We start from the raw sequence: 18594 nt of genomic DNA, 5'->3' as shown, positions 1-18594 counted from the left end.
ATACTGTTCAATGGGAAACTGAGTAACTACCCAGACCCTGTGCCATACGGTTTGTGACACACACACAAACACACACAGACACACACACATATATATATATACTGTATATATAATATATAAAAGACAACTCTGGTTCGATTGAAGACACGGGAACCCAACACCCATTACTAATTAGTGCACTCAATTTTGATAATAACACTGAAGGCTCTTGGTCACTGCTCGAAAGGACTAGGGTTTAACTAGGGAGATTAAAGACTAGGGTTCAACTAGGGAGATTAAAGACTAGGGCTCAACAAGGGAGATTAAAGACTATGGTTCAGCTAGGGAGTTTACAGACTAGGGTTCAACGATGGAGATTAAAGACTAGGACCGGACTAGGGAGATTAAAGACTAGGGCTCAACTAGAGATTAAAAACAAACTAGGAGATTAAAGACAACTAGGGAGATTAAGCTGCTAGGGAGTTTAAAGACTAGGGTTCAACTAGGGAGATTAAAAACTAGGGTTCAACTAGGGAGATTAAAGACTAGGGTTCAACCAGGTAGATTAAAGACTAGGGTTCAACTAGGGAGATTAAAGAAGTCTAAAGAGATGATATACATAGGAAGCACCATGATCACACTGCAAAGTGAATGAGAGACCGACATATACGGAATCGATGATCATTTGAGATCAATTCAAAAAAAACATTTCCTACGCTTGTTTATCGCAAGCGAAGAGGTATGGACAAAATATGAAACATTTTATAAAAATGAAAATAATAATTTTCTTACTTTCCCTTGGTCAGGGTGACGGACATAAGGAAGGGAAGGACTGTTCGGAGAATTATTTGAAAAAACCGAGAGATTACATTTCATTCCTCGTTCAGCGAGAATTAGCTGCATGGCCGGAAGACACAGAAATGTCAATACGTGTTGGAGGGAAATAAATTACACACATACATATATATATATATGTACATATACATACATAAATATACATATATTGTGTGTATATGTATGTATATATGTGTATGTATATATATACACATATGTAATATATATATATATATGTAATATATATATATATATATATATATATATATACATATATATATATATATATATATACTGTATATACATGTATTGTATACATACACACATACACTGTATACATTCATGTAAGGACAGATTCCTTACCTTGTTCAGCGCGTGCAAAGGCTGCTAGAAGAAGCAGGGCGATGAGCAGGTGCCCTAGCAGGGGTGGGTGCGTTCGGCTACCACCAAAGTGAGCTTGCCTAGGGGAGCTCTTGGTCCTATGGGGAGCAGCCTGGGGGCACCGCCCCTCGCTGATGCCCCCGCCGCTCACCACACCCTTCATGAGGCCTACCACCTTAAGTTAATAACATAACCTGCGAAAGACAGACAATAAAATAAGTTAGTATCAATATCAGATTAATTCATTGTTCATCAATTGAAAATTTAACATCGGATATACTGTAAAATAATAACAACAATAATGCTAACTTCGGTATCATAGGCTAAAATAGCAATAAACAAAGCAACAACAACTGCAACAACAATAATGTCATAATTTAAACCAGTAATGATAATAAACAACCAAAACGAAACAACTGGCTCCAGAACAACATACACAACTTGGGAAAACAAATTCCAAAACAACAGGACAACAGCAACAACAATAATAATAATATTTTACCCATTAATAATACTGAATAAACAGAAAATCCCAAGGCCCAACAACCAAAACGAAACGACTGGCTCCAGAGCAACATACACAAACTGGGGAAGCAAATTCCAAAACAACAGGACTACAACAACAACAACAGTATCATAATTTAAACCTTTAATAGCAATAAATAAACAGAAAACCCCAAGGGACAACAACCAACACGAAACAACTGGCTCCAGAACAACACACACAACTTCGGGAAAACAAATTCTAATACAGGACAACAACAGCAACAATAACATCGTAATTTAAACCATTAATAACTACAAATAAACAGAAAACCCCACGGGCCAACAACCAAAACGAAACAACTTCTCCAGAACAACGTACACAACTTGGGGAAAACAAAATTCCACTATGAACACACCCATGCAGAAAGATCAAATAAAACAAAAAACCCAGGAAGCTACTAGCATCAAAAGTTTCAGGGAAGAAAGAGAGAGAGAGAGAGAGAGAGAGAGGGTTCATCTCGGTGGAGTTTGTGTGAAAGTTATTGTAATCGTTCTGACTTCGGTTTTTCTTTCAGGCAACCTCCCCGGGGGTCTCACTATAACCCCCCCCCCTCTGTCTCTCTCTCTCTCCCCTCAGCTACCGTCCTTAAAAATTTCATTCGCGGCTGGAAAGTGACGGGGAAGGAGACAGGAGGAAAGGGAAGTGGGGATAATAAGCAATATAACAAACTTTCTCCGCTTTTCATTATTTCTATACATACAAAAATACAAAGAGAGAAAATTGCCATAAAAGTAATGCTTTCGCATGAGACAATAACACCTGACTGTATTGTTCACGGATGAAATTTAGCAGGTTCATAAATGTGCTCAAAATAAAAAAAAAATGATAAAAAAAGGATAAGTGTGGTAAAAATAAAAAAAATTATTATGAGTCAGCTTATCAAAACAGTTTTGTAAAGAGCAGACAGAGCTCAGTAATAGCTGCAAAAACTGAGGATGTTAAAAAACAAGAGTGCAATCACATTGCGTGCGTGTATGAGAGAGAGAGAGAGAGAGAGAGAGAGAGAGAGAGAGAGAGAGAAGAGAAGGGGTCTCAATAATACCTGCAAAAACTCTGACGAGTGCAACACATTGTATGTGTGAGAGAGAGAGAGAGAGAGAGAGAGAGAGAGAGAGAGAGAGAGAGAGAGAGAGAGAGAGGCTCAATAATATCTGCAAAAATTCTGACGATGTTAAAGAAAACAATAGTATAATCACATTGTGTGTGTGTGTGTATTTGTTAGAGAGAGAGAGAGAGAGAGAGAGAGAGAGAGAGATTAATGGGTCAACTTAAAGCGGTGTGAAATGGAAAGTTGATCCGTTTGTGATAATGAGCAAAGTTAAAGGGATATTATAATGCACACTCAATGTGTATAGAATCTTCTGAACTCCTTCGCCACTGGAGAGAATCACAAATGAGTTTCCGGCAGAGAGAGAGAGAGAGAGAGAGAGAGAGAGAGAGAGAGAGGGGGCTTTATGCTCGACACATTCCTTTATGACAGGTAACTTTATTCACCGCAGCTACAGAAATGATTTTTTTTTCGTACGATTTCATGTACACACACACACACACACACACACACACACACACAACTCACACACACGCACACACACTATACATATACGCGCATAAATACACACGTGTGAATACGGTTTCTCCTTAGAGGGGAGATGAAACAAAGGTACCGAAATATATAAGAAGAGTTTAAATAAAAATGAAATACACAGTTAAAAATATTTCATGTGAAAGAAAAATACATACAAACAAACATACATACATATATGAATGTATATATATATATATACATATATATATGATTATATATATATTTTATATACATATGTATATGCATGTACAGTATGTATATATATATATATATATATATATATATATATATATATATATATATATATATATATATATATATATATATATATATATATATATATATATATATATATATAAATATTAGTATACACGTTCCGTTAAAATCAGTTTCGCATCTCTTCACTAAAGCTTTGAATCACGTTGCGTTAAAATCAGTAGTTAGTTGAACGATTAATAATAATAATAATAATAATAATAATAATAATAATAATAATAATAATAATAATAATAATAATAGCAAAAGCAGGAACTACGGAACGGTTGTTTCGCGGAACACGTTAGAAAGGAACTGCATTTTCGAGTCATTACGGCCGCTTTTCCAACCATGAAACGCAAGACAATGACGAGCCTCAATTGCACGAGAATTACGCCCCGCCGAGAAACAATGGGAACACAGAAGAAGACACGCGATAATTAACAACAAAAGAAAGAAGGTATCGTAAATTCCGTGAGTAGAGGAGGCGAATTACGGCGACGTATGACGCTGTAATGAGAGAGGAATGAGGTGGGGTGTATACAGTAGTATATATTCGTTAAGTCAGGAAGCTTTTTGCTGCAATGATTCGTTAACTGAATGGCATTGTTCTTTTAATTGGACTGCGAAGCTGAAATAGACTCAAATTACAATAGTTGATGAATGGCTGAATAGAGAGTACATAAATGCAAGTATATATATTATATATATATATATATATATATATATATACTCTCTCTCTCTATATATATATATATATATATATATATATATATATATATATATATCTCTCTCTCTATATATACGTAATGTGTGTCTGTGTCTAGTATTTCTATATACAATGTATACATATGCATATATATATATATCTATATATATCTCTCTCTCTCTCTATCTCTCTCTATAATATATACAGTATATACATACATATACATATATATATACAATATATATATATATATATATATCTATATATATATATCTCTATATATCTATATATATATATATATATATATATATATATATATAAAAAGAGGATTCCTAATATATCTGGGCTAAAAGACAAAAGTAACCAATTACTAACAAATTAATTACAACAAGTTAAGAAAAACGCAAGGACAAAAAAAGCGGCAAATAAAAATAAAAAGTAAATATTAAATTCTGATTGTTTTTCAGAAAACACCCAAATCTACATAATACAAATAATCTAATTTAGCCTCGAATGACAACAATCAATCACGTCCAACAATGACAGCGTAATTAATGACACCAAAACAAATGGCAGAGCACAATTACAGCACGGACGAATATAATGACATCCCGTACGACTGACCGTAATTAATCGTGGGTCTGGTTAATTACATCAAGAACATCGGGTTAATTATTGCGAAAGGACTGAATGATTCGCGAATCCCATGCGTGAGACTTTTGACCTTTTCTTGACCTGGCACAACAGAGCGAGACAGGTCAGACATAATGCAACTGGTCTGTGGAATATCTGGTCTGCTGACCACAAAAACTGTAACGATCAACGGCAAACAGAGAGCAAGAGAGAGAGAGAGAGAGAGAGAGAGACTTGTTGGATTTTACTGGGAACACTTTAATAGGAACAGTATAATTGCCTGGTCTTTTGAGTGAGAGAGAGAGAGAGAGAGAGAGAGAGAGAGAGAGAGAGAGACTCTTGTTGGATTTTATTAGAATAGTATCATTGCTTCTGTTTTTATGAGAGAGAGAGAGAGAGAGAGAGAGAGAGAGAGAGAGAGACTCTTGTCGGTTTATTAGAAATAGTATCATTACTTCTGTTTTTATGAGAGAGAGAGAGAGAGAGAGAGAGAGAGAGAGAGAGAGAGGCTCTTGTTGGTTTTATTAGAAATAGTGACATTACTTCTGTTTTTATGAGAGAGAGAAGAGAGAGAGAGAGAGAGAGAGAGAGAGAAGAGCCTTTTATTTTAACAGAAATAGTATCATTGCTTCTGTTTTTATGAGAGAGAGAGAGAGCCTTGTTGGATTTTAATAGAAATAGCATCATTGCTTCTGGTTTTTATGAGAGAGAGAGAGAGAGAGAGAGAGAGAGAGAGAGAGAGAGAGAGAGATCTACGCTCCAGCACCTGAAATGACAAACCCAGATTAAATTATCCCAGTCTTATGTTTTCGTTGGTCCGTCATTGAAGAACTGCCCTCCCTACCGATATCACTTCCAACTTGATTCCACAACTATCTGGCAGCACAGAGGACCCTAAGAATTAGGTCGGTCGTAAGACAAAAGGTCCTGAACTCCACAATGGAGTTAGCGAGGAGGGCGATTATTTACCCAAGCGTCCGAATTCATGGGGAGCGTCCTTCGTCAATAGCCAAAAACTGCGTCGTATTTCCTGGACGCAGTTTTAAGAAGTTCTTGAGGATCACGTACCCATTTACCAAGGGCAAAAAAAAAAAAAAAAAAAAAAAAAAAGAGAGAGAGAGAGAGAGAGAGAGAGAGAGAAGAGAGAGAAGAAGAAGAAGAAAGAAGAAGAAGAAGAAGAAGAAGAAGAAGAAGAAGAAGAAGAAGTTAAAATATAAGTGACGTCGAAACGATCATTAAGAACAACAGAAAAAAAGCGAAATTCTGTAAATAGTCGATAAGCTTCATTCATTAGAAACTGATTTATACATAGGTACTATTGCTGATGATCATTCAAATGACAATAATTCTACAAAACAGATTCGCATTCTTACTCAGATTATTATTATTATTATTATTATTATTATTATTATTATTATTATTATTCAGATGATGTACCATATTCATAAGGAGCAAACCTACAGGGGCCACTGACTTGAAATTCAAGCTTCCAAAGATTAAAGAGACAAAGGGAAATAGTGTCAGAAATATTCCAGAATTCCAGACACGGTCGAACACATTTGAGACTCTGACTTTATCTACTATTCTTTAAATGTAAAAGCCGAAGAAACGGGTACCTCATACCCTTAACCAGCCCAGACAGCAGAAAAAAAAAAAGTCAAAACGGGAAAGGAAGAGATAACCTGACGGGTGGAGTAATACCAAGCTGACAATGCTGAAGAGGGTAGAGGAACTCTTTCTTAAAGAGTATTGTAGCGATGCCCAAAACCCGACCAATAAACTAAGTAAATGAAGCAACCAGGTTAAGTGAGAGAAACAACTAACAAAAATGAGGAGATACAACAAACGACTGAATAAATAGAGTTGACCAAAATGAAGCAACCATGGTAAGAGACACTAATAACAAAAATTGAGGAGAAACAAAAACATTTTGATAAATAAACAAATTTCACCAAAATGAAGCAACCAGGTTAAGAGAGTGAAACAAATTTTTAAAAAAATGAGGAGAAACAACAAACATCTGGATAAATAAACAAACTTGACCACAATGAAGCAACAAGGTTAAGAGAGAGACACAAATAACAAAAAATGAGGAGAAACAACAAACAAACAACTGGATAAGTAAACAAATTTGACCAAAATGAAGCAACCAGTTTAAGAGAGAGAAACTAATAAAAAAATGTGAAGGAAACAACAACCAACTGGATAAAAAATAAACAAACTTGACCAAAATGAAGCAACCATGTTAAGAGAGATACTAAAAATAAAAAATGAGAAACAACAAACAACTGGATAAATAAAAACACTTGACCAGCATGACGCAACAAGGTTAAGAGAGAGACACAAACGACATAGACGAAGAGAAACAACAAACAACTGGACAAATAAACAAACTTGACCAAAGACCCCCAACACACACACACAAAGCAGACGATCTCCCGAGTCGGGCAGAGGAGACATCGCCTCCTAACAAGTTACGGGAGCTTATCGGCGGAATGAATAACGCAATCGAACTTTTATGGCCGAAATGGGGTCCCGGCCAAACTTTCCCTCTTATTTTCTAATCCAATAACGGAGGAATGAGACAAATAGAAGTGACACTGGTGGTGCCCGGGGAGAGAGAGAGAGAGAGAGAGAGAGAGAGAGAGAGAGAGAGAGAGCTAAAATTCGCCTTAAAAAGATTACACTATCAGACGAGACGAGAGAGTTTATTACTAGTATAGTGAAGATACCAGATGAAGGCAAAAGAGAGAGAGAGAGAGAGAGGAGAGATAAAATTCGCCTCAGAAAGATTACACTATCCAGACGAGACAGAGAGAGTTTATACTAGTTTAGTGAAGATACCAAGATGAAAGGCAAAAGAAGGCAAAGAGAGAGAGAGAGAGAGAGAGAGAGAGAGAGAGAGAGAGAGAGAGAGAGATCTGCTCCACCAAAAGAGCCTTATTATATTGGCATAGACTCGGGTACACTGGAAAGACTTGAACGGCAAAATTTCACAAAAACATAAAAAGATAAATTTTCATTATTTGACTTTTTCATTTGATGTTATTTGACAGGGGTCTAATCTCAGTTAGTAACTTCTGCAATCAGTGCTTGCATATGGTCGTGACCTTAAATTATTATTATCATCGTTATATTAATGAATGACCCAATTTCATCTGCCATTAATTCTTGCATTGGCTCTTAGCTGAAAAATATGACTAATATCAAAATCTACTTGTGACTAACCTGTGGTAATTTGGACTTCAGAAGATTTCGGGAAAGTGTGGGGGTTTTCAAACACAAAGTAACAGAGACGGGCATATCCTAAACCAACCCAACCACATTAATAAAGAACTCAACTGGTTACTTATCATTAGACGACAAGACTCTCGCTCTCACATAAATTAAAAAAAAAAAAAGTTTGGAAACATCAAGCAACAAACAATCTGAATATCGTTGTAATGACGAAAAGTAAACATCCAAACTGACCACGCGCTCGCACGTTTATGGTTGCGCGCGTGGGCACGCGCGTGAAACTACCTATGGCCACCTGTACCCTGGGAAGCCCAAGCCATCCTCTTAATCCTCAGGAGGCCGCTTTCAATGCGTCATTAGGATGTCGGGGCACGATCCTGCCGCCATTATTTCCTGGTATTCTCCATTTTTGATGCGGCGTCATCCAAATTTAAGATGCACCCCTGGGCCTTAGGGAGGTCCTCTCTCCACGAAGGAAGGGCCAAAAGGGGAAGGAAAAGGGGGAGATGCCCCCTCCCCTCCCCTACCCCTCCCATATTCCCCTCTACAGTATACCAATGCCAACCCAAATCCGAACCTAATCGCGTTTGCCTTCCTAGACAGGTCTCTCAATGCTTGATATATATACAGTGAGAGAGAGAGAGAGAGAGAGAGAGAGAGAGAGAGAGAGAGAGAGAGAGAGAGAATACCCACAAAAAAAGGATGCCTGTGGTGTAGCTCTATACACCTCAAGAGAGAGGATGGAAGGGGGAAACAATCCCTAAATAAATTATATACGTCTGGAGCTTAGATGCCCCTACCGAATATGCTGAGTGATGGGGAAGGGGGTATATGGCTGAGCCCCTAATCGGGCGAGATGTGGCGTTCCAGGGATGGGCGAGGGGAAAGGGGGTGGATAGAGGTGAGGAGGGGATAAGGGGTCCCCCAACGAAAAGGCGTGAATGTCTACCGAAAAAGGGACAGCGGAGGGATGTGGGATATAGGAACTTATAGGAAGTCAGAGAAAGGTGGTAAGGAATAACAGGAGGTGAAGGAAACAAGAGAAAAGAGGGTCTTGACCACCTTCCCCTCCCTCGTCTCCACCCCACCCACCTATAACATCCTTGGTAACCCCCACCAAACCCCAGTGCCCTAAAACGCTTGCTACCTCGCCAGTGGGGGGAGGGGAGGGGAAGGGGGGGGGGAAGAGCTGAAATTCCCACCGCATTTGCCTCATAAATCGCGACCAAAATAGTACTAAGGTTTATATTTCCCGTCGGAATGGCCCGTTGGAGATCTGGAATATAAATAGGCTATTAATGTTATCTCTCTCTCTCTCTCTCTCTCTCTCTCTCTCTCTCTCTCTCTCTCTCTCTCTCTCTCTCTGAATCACAAAGTTATAACTAAGGTTATAAATACTAGAATGGAAGCTTTCTATTTCATTCATAGTTAGATTATAAAAAATGGAATGTTTTCTGCTGTATGTCTGTATATCTGTATGTATTATGTATATATAAGTTACAGGATTAGACATAATAAATAAAGTACAAAATCAAGTCCTAAAATAAGGAGGGGTTCACATCCGGATTCGCAAACAAGTGCCATGATATATGTCCCCAAAGAAAGCTAAAAAAAAAAAAAGATAAATAAATAAATAAAAGAAGACTGGATCTGGAAATCGTTTGGATGGGTGACCAATATCGAATTGAAGGTCGCCACTGGCAGGTAACATACCATGACCTCTTGTGGGGCACTGGCACGAGACGGAGAATGCCATGCCAAAAAAAAAAAAAAAAATCAACGTTTCTATCTTGCAAAAGACCTTATTAACTCCGGGTCTGAATAGCAACGAGTCACAATGAGACCTTGCGGGCCAAATGACGTAATCTTCGACCTAGCCAAACGCCGATCGTTAAAGGTCATCATGAAGACACCTAATAAAGCAATTAAAAGCCCCCAGCGATGCCTGCCCCAGTTTCACCCTTGGGAGCGATCATGATGACCCCAACCCCACCCAACAACCCCCACTTCCACACCCCCCACCCCGTTACCCAACCGCTTCCTGGGGCCCTGTAACAAAATCCTCTTTCGAAAACCAGGTGGACTTCTTCAAGGGCCATCAGTGATCGGTCATTATCATAAACTAGTTAGGAGGAGGAGGAGGAGGGGGAGGAGGAGGAGGGGGAGGAGGAGGAAGAAGACGAGAAGTTCAGGATGAAGCTGCACAAACTCTGGGAGGAATACTGATGAAGGTAAGAGAGGACAAGAAAGCGGAGAGAGAGAGAGAGAGAGAGAGAGAGAGAGAGAGAGAGAGAGAGAGAGAGAGAGAGTAAATCGAAATGGAGAGGATGGGAAGACAAAAAAAAATATAATAACTAAATAGAGACAAATATAAGACATGATATGATGCTTACAAAAGCAGAAAAAAAAGATAAATCGCCAAACCAAACAAGAGAAAAAAAGAGCTATAAATCACCATAATCCTATTCACCACCATCACCATAATCCTTCTCACCATGAGCAAGACCATCACTATGAATGAGGAGGAGGTTTTCTGCAGCCGATCGGATCTTCTCGTATTTATGCGCGAACTGATGAGAATCACTTAAAGTTCCGAGAGGAGGAGGAGGAGGAGGAGGAGGAGGAGGAGGAGGAGGAGGAGGAGGAGGAGGAGGAGGAGGAATCATCATTCACGAAATTATAACGATTTCGATGTTCATTATTAGAATTTACCGCTTCCTACCGCAGCGGCCGCCAGTGCGCTTTAGGACCGCGGCTTAAGAATTACGGTTGGCCAATGCCCGTGATTTCGTTTATGATTGACGCATGTCCTACGGGTGACAAGGTGAAAGAACTACGAAAAACAGAAGAAGAAAGAAGAAGAAGAAGACTTTCCATAAAAAAAGACTTTTCCATAAAAAAAAATACTTACTATTGACAAGAAAAGTACCCTCACTTACATTTTAACGGTAGCACTGATGAGGAACACCGTTCAAGTGTTCGAAGGTCTTTGGTTTATTTTACAGTGTAATATATTTACTATATAATTTTGAGTTTTTATTACATAGACTGTTTTTCACGAAATTGTGAATCTATTAGCATTAAGCTCAATCTTATCCACAATCAAGAAATTCAATCAAATATCTTTTAAATTGCGTTTCATACATGTAAATTCATCAGAATAATCATGAATACTGGAAGTAGATTTATACTTTTACGAATAAATAATTCGTTAAGTTTTTTATGCATGTAAGTTCACCATAATAATGAGGAATACTGAAAGTACTTCCCTGTAAAAATAAGCGGAGAAAATGTATCGTGATGAGATAAGTCTTGCTATAGATTGATATTACAATAGCATATCTTGCCCATTATGAATATTCGAAGAGGGGAAAGGTAGGAATACTAATAGACGAAGATGACACATAACTGACAGAGAGAGAGAGAGAGAGAGAGAGAGAGAGAGAGAGAGAGAGAGAGAGAGAGAGAGAGAGAGAGATTCATGGCATGAATAATAATACTAATCTCAGAGGAATGCCTTCCAAATGCAAAGGATTCTACCGGGAGATGAATAACTGATCAGATTTATGGAAGCATTGGGCACCAATTCTAAAGATGGTGAAGGATGATGATGATGATGATGATGATAATGAGGATGATGATGATGATGAGGATGATGATGATGATGATGATGATGATGATGATGATGATGATGATGGCATTTGAGTACTTACAAATTCGCTGCTCTTTGAGCTGAGTTCTTGGTATTAATTGCTGCTGTGCAATTCGATGAAATAATTACCTATGCTAGAGAGAGAGAGAGAGAGAGAGAGAGAGAGAGAGAGAGAGAGAGAGAGAGAGACTTTTCATGAAGTTGAAGAAGATTAGGAGTGGCATTTACACTGACAAGTTTTCTTTTGTTTTTCAGTATTTTGTTTACTATTCTTAGTATTTTAAACCACATTGTAAAAATTGCCAATACAGGGAATTACTATTCTTTCAAGATATTTTTAAACCACATCCCTATTATATATATATATATTATTTCTTTATAATTGCCAATACAGGGTTCATTTTAATACTTAACTTATTTCTTAATATATATATATATATATATATATATATATATATATATATATATATATATATATATATATATATATATATCTCATATATCTTCATTCTTTTTAATGAATCTATTTCCTTTTATATATCTCACTGTTTACAAAATCAGCTCTACATTTCTGATGGTTTGGTCCGCTTCATTATCAATTTATTTATACATTACCTGTATGCCTATAACTTATCACCTATCGTATTTAAAAGTGTACAGCAAAAACAAACAACTTCCACAGAAATCTCTGAGAGAGAGAGAGAGAGAGAGAGAGAGAGAGAGAGAGAGAGAGAGAGAGAGAGAGAGAGAGAGAGATAATTGGTCCTTCGTAGCAGACAAAATTCCATGATTTACGAGTCAGGACATGGAATGAGGGAATGGGTCTTCCCGTAAGTCGTGTATTCTCTGTGAGTGTGAGAGAGAGAGAGAGAGAGAGAGAGAGAGAGAGAGAGAGAGAGCATCATCTGAAATCCCCTTCAGGTGAAAAAAGACATTACAAAATACATGAAATGGCACGGACGCAGACTTCTTGTTTAATCTCACCAAACGATGAAGGAGGAAGATAGAGAAGACATGGAGGAGGAGGAGGAGCAGAGGAAAATAGAAAGGGGAGGAAAACGAAGAGATCTTACATAAATCGTGGAGGAGGAAAAATAAGAAGGGGAGAAAGGGGAAGAGATCTTATATAAATGGAGGATGAAGAAAAATGGAAAGGGGAGGAAAGAAAAGAGATCTTATATCAATGGAGGAGCAGGAGGATTAAAAATGGAAAGGGAAGGAATGGATAGAGATTTTATATATAAACTGAGAAGGAGGAGGAGGAGGAAAAATAGATGGGGAAGGAAAGGGGAGAGAACATATATAAATGGAGGAGGAGACAAAACAGAAAAGTGAGGAGAGGAAAGAGATCTTATATAAATGGAGGAGGAGGAGGAGGAGGAGGAGGAGGAGGAGGAGGAGGAGGAGGAGGAAGAAAAGTAGAAAAAGAAATAACAAGGACAAATAAACATATAATGTTTAGACAAAAAAATTATAATGTTTAGATGAAAAAAAAAAGAAGACTAACTGTATTTAGAAGATGGGAAAAAGGGGAGAAGAAGAAGAAGAAGGAAGTAACTAAATAAACGCCAAGGCCAAAACACTTGACGCTCGACGGAGAAGGAAGACGAAAAAAAAAGTGTATAAAGGTGGAAAAAGAGTCCTCATGCAAATAACAGGCGACAAGAGCGATAACATCAATAAAATTCAATTCTCTCTACGACGAACCTCACACGCATTGCTGCTTTTACATCACGAACGACATACGAGAACTTGATCAAGCCTATGGGCAAACGACCTCCTCACTTCGATTGACATAGAGTGTGTGCGAGAGAGAGAGAGAGAGAGAGAGAGAGAGAGAGAGAGAGAGAGAGAGAGAGAGAGAGAGATTATTCCTTCAGCTAATGAGAAAGACGGAGAAATTATTATGCAGAATATTTTTTTTTTTTGCAAAAATAATTTTTAAAAATATATATAGACTGACTTGTCTGCGTGTGCCTCAGAGAGAGAGAGAGAGAGAGAGAGAGAGAGAGAGCCTTGATCATTCCTTCAGCTTGAGAGAGAGATATACAAGTTATTGCCCCGGATATTTTGTTTCTAAAACCAACTTTAAAATAAAAAAATTATATATATATATATATATATGATACGATTTTCACTTACAGCAAGCTTTATACAAACTTCAAAGCAGATCTCTAGCGACATTAATTCATAGCGAACTGCTAATAAATACAACAAGCACAGGAAAACCTATAAGCTGTGGCGTGAAATTAACAACTTAACTCAAATTCCAACAACGCTGTTAAACTGCAACCAGAACAACGTATCTTATGGGAGCATCCACATCAGATATACATTGAACGTTAGCTGTTATTAGCAATCCTACGTAGCTTGTGTATCAAGCAGATAAATCTAGAACTGACTGAGCTGAATATATAGAATTTAGGCCAAAGGCCAAGCACTGGGACCTACGAGATCATTCAGCGCTGAAACGGAAATTGACAGCAAAATGTTTGAAAGGCGTAACAGGAGGAAAACCTCGCAGTTGCACTATGAATCAATTGTTAGGAGAGAGTGGAAAGCAAGATGGAAGAAAGAGAATATGAAAGGAGGTACCGTAAAAGGAACGAACGGGGGTTGCAGCTAGGAGCCGAAGGCACACTGCAAAGAACCTCAAGTAGTGCCTACATTGCACCGCATGAGGTGCACTGATAGCACTAACCTCCCCCCCCCTTAGGGGTGCAGATAAATATGAGATATCAGAGAAGTGACGAATAAAGAGCCGAGAGCAATAAGAGCAATACCAGTTCCTCATATTTTTCGTAACTTCCAACCGATCTTTCTCAGTGTCGGAAGCTCCCAATCACAACGCCTTTGGGGATAGAAACCCTTTTAGACCGACGCCAAGGAGAGAGAGAGAGAGAGAGAGAGAGAGAGAGAGAGAGAGAGAGCGGAATTGCCGGCTGAGAATTTTTCAGCCAAAGAACACGTAAAGCAGAGAGAGAGAGAGAGAGAGAGAGAGAGAGAGAGAGAGAAGAACACCGACAGAAAATTTTTCAGCCAAAGAGCATGAAAAACAGAGAGAGAGAGAGAGAGAGAGAGAGAGAGAGAGAGAGAGAGAGAGAGAGAGAGAAAACGTCTACAGATAATTTTCAGCCAAAGAACATGTAAAGCAGAGAGAGAGAGAGAGAGAGAGAGAGAGAGAGAGAGAGAGAGAGAGAGAGAGAGAGGAAATAGCTTTGCTATATCTCTTTATTTTGCCACATTTTCTACAGCCCATGAATCACAACAAAAGCCCCCGCTAGAATCCTGACCCTCCCTCACCCCACCCCACGCTCCTAACCCTCTCCCCCACCCCCCACCGCCTCCACCCCTCGTCTTCTTCCTCCAACGCCCCAAATCTCTAAGAAACACAACCTCCCCCCAGCCCCCCTACCCAACTCCTCCCCGAGCCCTTTTGCAATTTTGCCACTTCAGTTGGCGAACTAATATTGTGCCCCGAAGAAAGAAGGAAAGAAGGAAGGAAGAAGAGAAGGAGAGGAGAGGAAAGAAGAAGGAAAGAGAGGCCCCACGATCCAAACAACCTCCCTGGGATGTTATGGTCACAGCCATCCAGCGCCGCTTGAAGATTTTCGGAAGCGTTAGGAGATTTCACCCAAGTTGCCCTGAATATTTGGCTATATCAGTATATTGGATAATATACAGCATTTCAGGCTATTTAATTTGGTTTAGATTCAAAGCAGTTTGGGATTCAATGATTATTTCATCCTAACAGTGTGGGATTATATATTTCATGCCATTTCATCTAAATTCCAAGACACAACGATAATTTCATCCTACTAATATGAAAAGATATATTTTAACCTATTTCAATTTCTTAAAAATGAAATCAGTACTTTGCCTAAGGATGATGAAGGGTTGTATGCTTAATCCCACGTATTTCATCTAAGCCACGTAAAGTAATGTATCTACACCACAGGGAATATTTTATCGAATCAGTAAGTGAAATTCTGGTTTAATTTAAACTGTTCCGTATATTATCTCAGCCATGTGGAGAACTTCATCCCTTCAACATGAGGTTGAACACAATTCTAAGTTTTATCCCCAACCCCTGCTGTTGAAACTATGAATATCTTGAGGCTATATATGAATACAAGCACATTATGGACAATAATAATAATGGTAATAACGTGCAGGTATTTTATTCGAAATAGATAACTACGGTGTATGATATCAAATGCTAAAGTTCTCTGGGGTCCAATTCACCACATAAATCATCATGTGGCAGTCATGTATAAACTCAAGCCAAAGTACATAGGAGGAAAAACTCTACAGTCTGCTACCTACGAAAATACAAAGGCTTTTATTGTAAATGGCAGACCCGTTTTTTCAAAAGTGTAAAATACCACGAATATTCACCTATGTTAAGAAAAAACGGCACCTTTCTTAACGGTCACCTGTAAATGTAAAATATCTTGCACATTATATATATATATATATATATATATATATATATATATATATATATATATATATAAAGATAAAAAAATCCACCAGAAAAATGGAAACACTGGAGTGCTGCGAGGCCTTTCGACACTATGTCCTCTACTTAGCAGACTCCAGTGTTTCCGTTTCCTGTAGAATTTTATCTTTATTTATAATTTATATATTCATCACGTTCCATATTTTCGTGATTCAGGTATATATATATATATATATATATATATATATATATATATATATATATATATATATATATATATATATATATATGTATATATATGTATATATGTGTGTGTGTGTATGTGTGTGTTAAAAATAAAACAAAAAAAAAAAGGACTATCAAAACGGATTCAAGCTTAATTAATCGAGTTCTACAAAAATAGGCGTCACAAAAGCGACGATCACCGACGTTAACGATCATCGTTACCCTCGTTTACATACCGAAACTTCAAAATACATTCCCCACAATGAACTTCAAAAAGACAAAAAACTTCATTACGCTCGAAATTACTTTCTCTGATGTCCTAACTACTTCCAATTGGGCGTCTTTCCTTTTATCGCATCACCCCTTCGGAAATGCCTTGAGTTTTCCGAGGCTTCGTTTTAACCTCCGCAAAATATATCAAAAGGTCCCACCGAAAGCGACCTGAGATGACGTTCACTGGGATAACTTTTTCAATGGGGGACTTAACGTCGTAAGTACGAGGAAACATAATGAAAGTCAGCCTCCCACATGAATAGAGGGGGCCGGAGAGAGAGAGAGAGAGAGAGAGAGAGAGAGAGAGAGAGAGAGAATGGACATGAACAAGAGGAAGACTACTTTTAACAGAATCAAACTCATCCGAGAGAGAGAGAGAGAGAGAGAGAGAGAGAGAGAGGTGGGGATGGGGGGGAAGTACACAGGAGGAGGATTTTTAAACAGAATCAGCTCTATCAGAGAGAGAGAGAGAGAGAGAGAGAGAGAGAGAGAGAGAGAGAGAGAGAGAGAGGAAGGGATAGACATGGATAGGAAGAAGACTTTATAACAGAATCAGCTCATCAGAGAGAGAGAGAGAGAGAGAGAGAGAGAGAGAGAGAGAGAGAGAGAGCTCGAACGTAATGGAGCTATTCAGGTGTTCCTTTCAAGTTCCGCAAACGGGATTAACATATGTTTTCCGTGTTCAAAAAGGGAAGAACCGCTTTGATGCCAACGCACAAATTCTCATGCATACAAGGGCATCTCTCTCTCTCTCTCTCTCTCTCTCTCTCTCTCTCTCTCTCTCTCTCTCTCTCTCTCTCTCTCTCTCTACCCGGGGAAAGCACACGGGCACTCAACCATGGCCGTCGAGATTCGATGCCCATTACTCCCTCCCCCTATCTCCCCTCACCCCACCAACCCTCCGTCCATCCATCTTAGCACCCCCGTACCCCCAACACCCATAAGCAGCCCAACATATTTCTTAAGTCGGTATCTTTTTCCTTCGGCCACCAATTCAAAGTCGGATCATGAATTTCGTGACAATATATCACTGAATGATCGTGTTTTGGCTGTGCTTTAGTCTTGCTGCTTCCGCGAGAGAGAGAGAGAGAGAGAGAGAGAGAGAGAGAGAGAGAGAGAGAGAGAGATTTTTTATGCATGGCCATACCTGTAATCGTATTTCTGATCTGTTTCTAATGGGTCTTAGGTATGCCCACAGAGAGAGAGAGAGAGAGAGAGAGAGAGAGAGAGAGAGAGAGAGAGAGAGAGAGAGAGAGAGAGAGAGAGATTTTTATGCATGGCCATACCTGTAATCATTTCTGATCTGTTTCTAATGGGTCTTAGGTATGCCCACAGAGAGAGAGAGAGAGAGAGAGAGAGAGAGAGAGAGAGAGAGAGGTTTTTATGCATGGCCATACCTGTAATCGTATTTCTGATCTGTTTCTAATGGGTCTTAGGTATGCCCACAGAGAGAGAGAGAGAGAGAGAGAGAGAGAGAGAGAGAGATTTTTATGCATGGTCATACCTGTAATCGTAATTCTGATCTGTTTCTAATGGGTCTTAGGTATGCCCACAGAGAGAGAGAGAGAGAGAGAGAGAGAGAGAGAGAGAGAGAGAGAGAGAGAGAGAGAGAGATTTTTATGCATGGCCATACCTGTAATCGTATTTCTGATATGTTTTCTAATGGGTCTTAGGTATGCTGACAGAGAGAGAGAGAGAGAGAGAGAGAGAGAGAGAGAGAGAGAGAATGTATGGTCATACCTGGAATCTTATTTCTGATTGTTTTCTAATGGGCCTTAGGTAAGCCCACAGAGAGAGAGAGAGAGAGAGAGAAGTTAACCTC

The 18594-nt window shown here is 38.7% G+C and overlaps 1 protein-coding gene across 11 annotated transcripts in view; it reads right to left on the bottom strand.

Annotated features, from left to right (window-relative positions):
- Positions 1–18594, bottom strand: part of Eph (Eph receptor tyrosine kinase) — a 1032492-nt gene that overhangs the window by 727836 nt on the left and 286062 nt on the right. For all 11 annotated transcript variants that reach the window (XM_067103469.1, XM_067103458.1, XM_067103461.1 and 8 more), the window contains exon 2: positions 1177–1388. In XM_067103469.1, the coding sequence (XP_066959570.1) occupies positions 1177–1357 (181 nt within the window). In that variant the 5' untranslated portion in view covers positions 1358–1388. The remainder of the gene's footprint in view (positions 1–1176; positions 1389–18594) is intronic.

The sequence above is a fragment of the Macrobrachium rosenbergii genome, chromosome 5, assembly GCF_040412425.1.
Source record: "Macrobrachium rosenbergii isolate ZJJX-2024 chromosome 5, ASM4041242v1, whole genome shotgun sequence".
Classification (NCBI taxonomy): Eukaryota; Metazoa; Arthropoda; class Malacostraca; order Decapoda; family Palaemonidae; genus Macrobrachium; species Macrobrachium rosenbergii.
The sequence above is the reverse complement of the archived record's forward strand: the minus strand, read 5'-3'. Positions and strand labels throughout refer to the sequence as shown.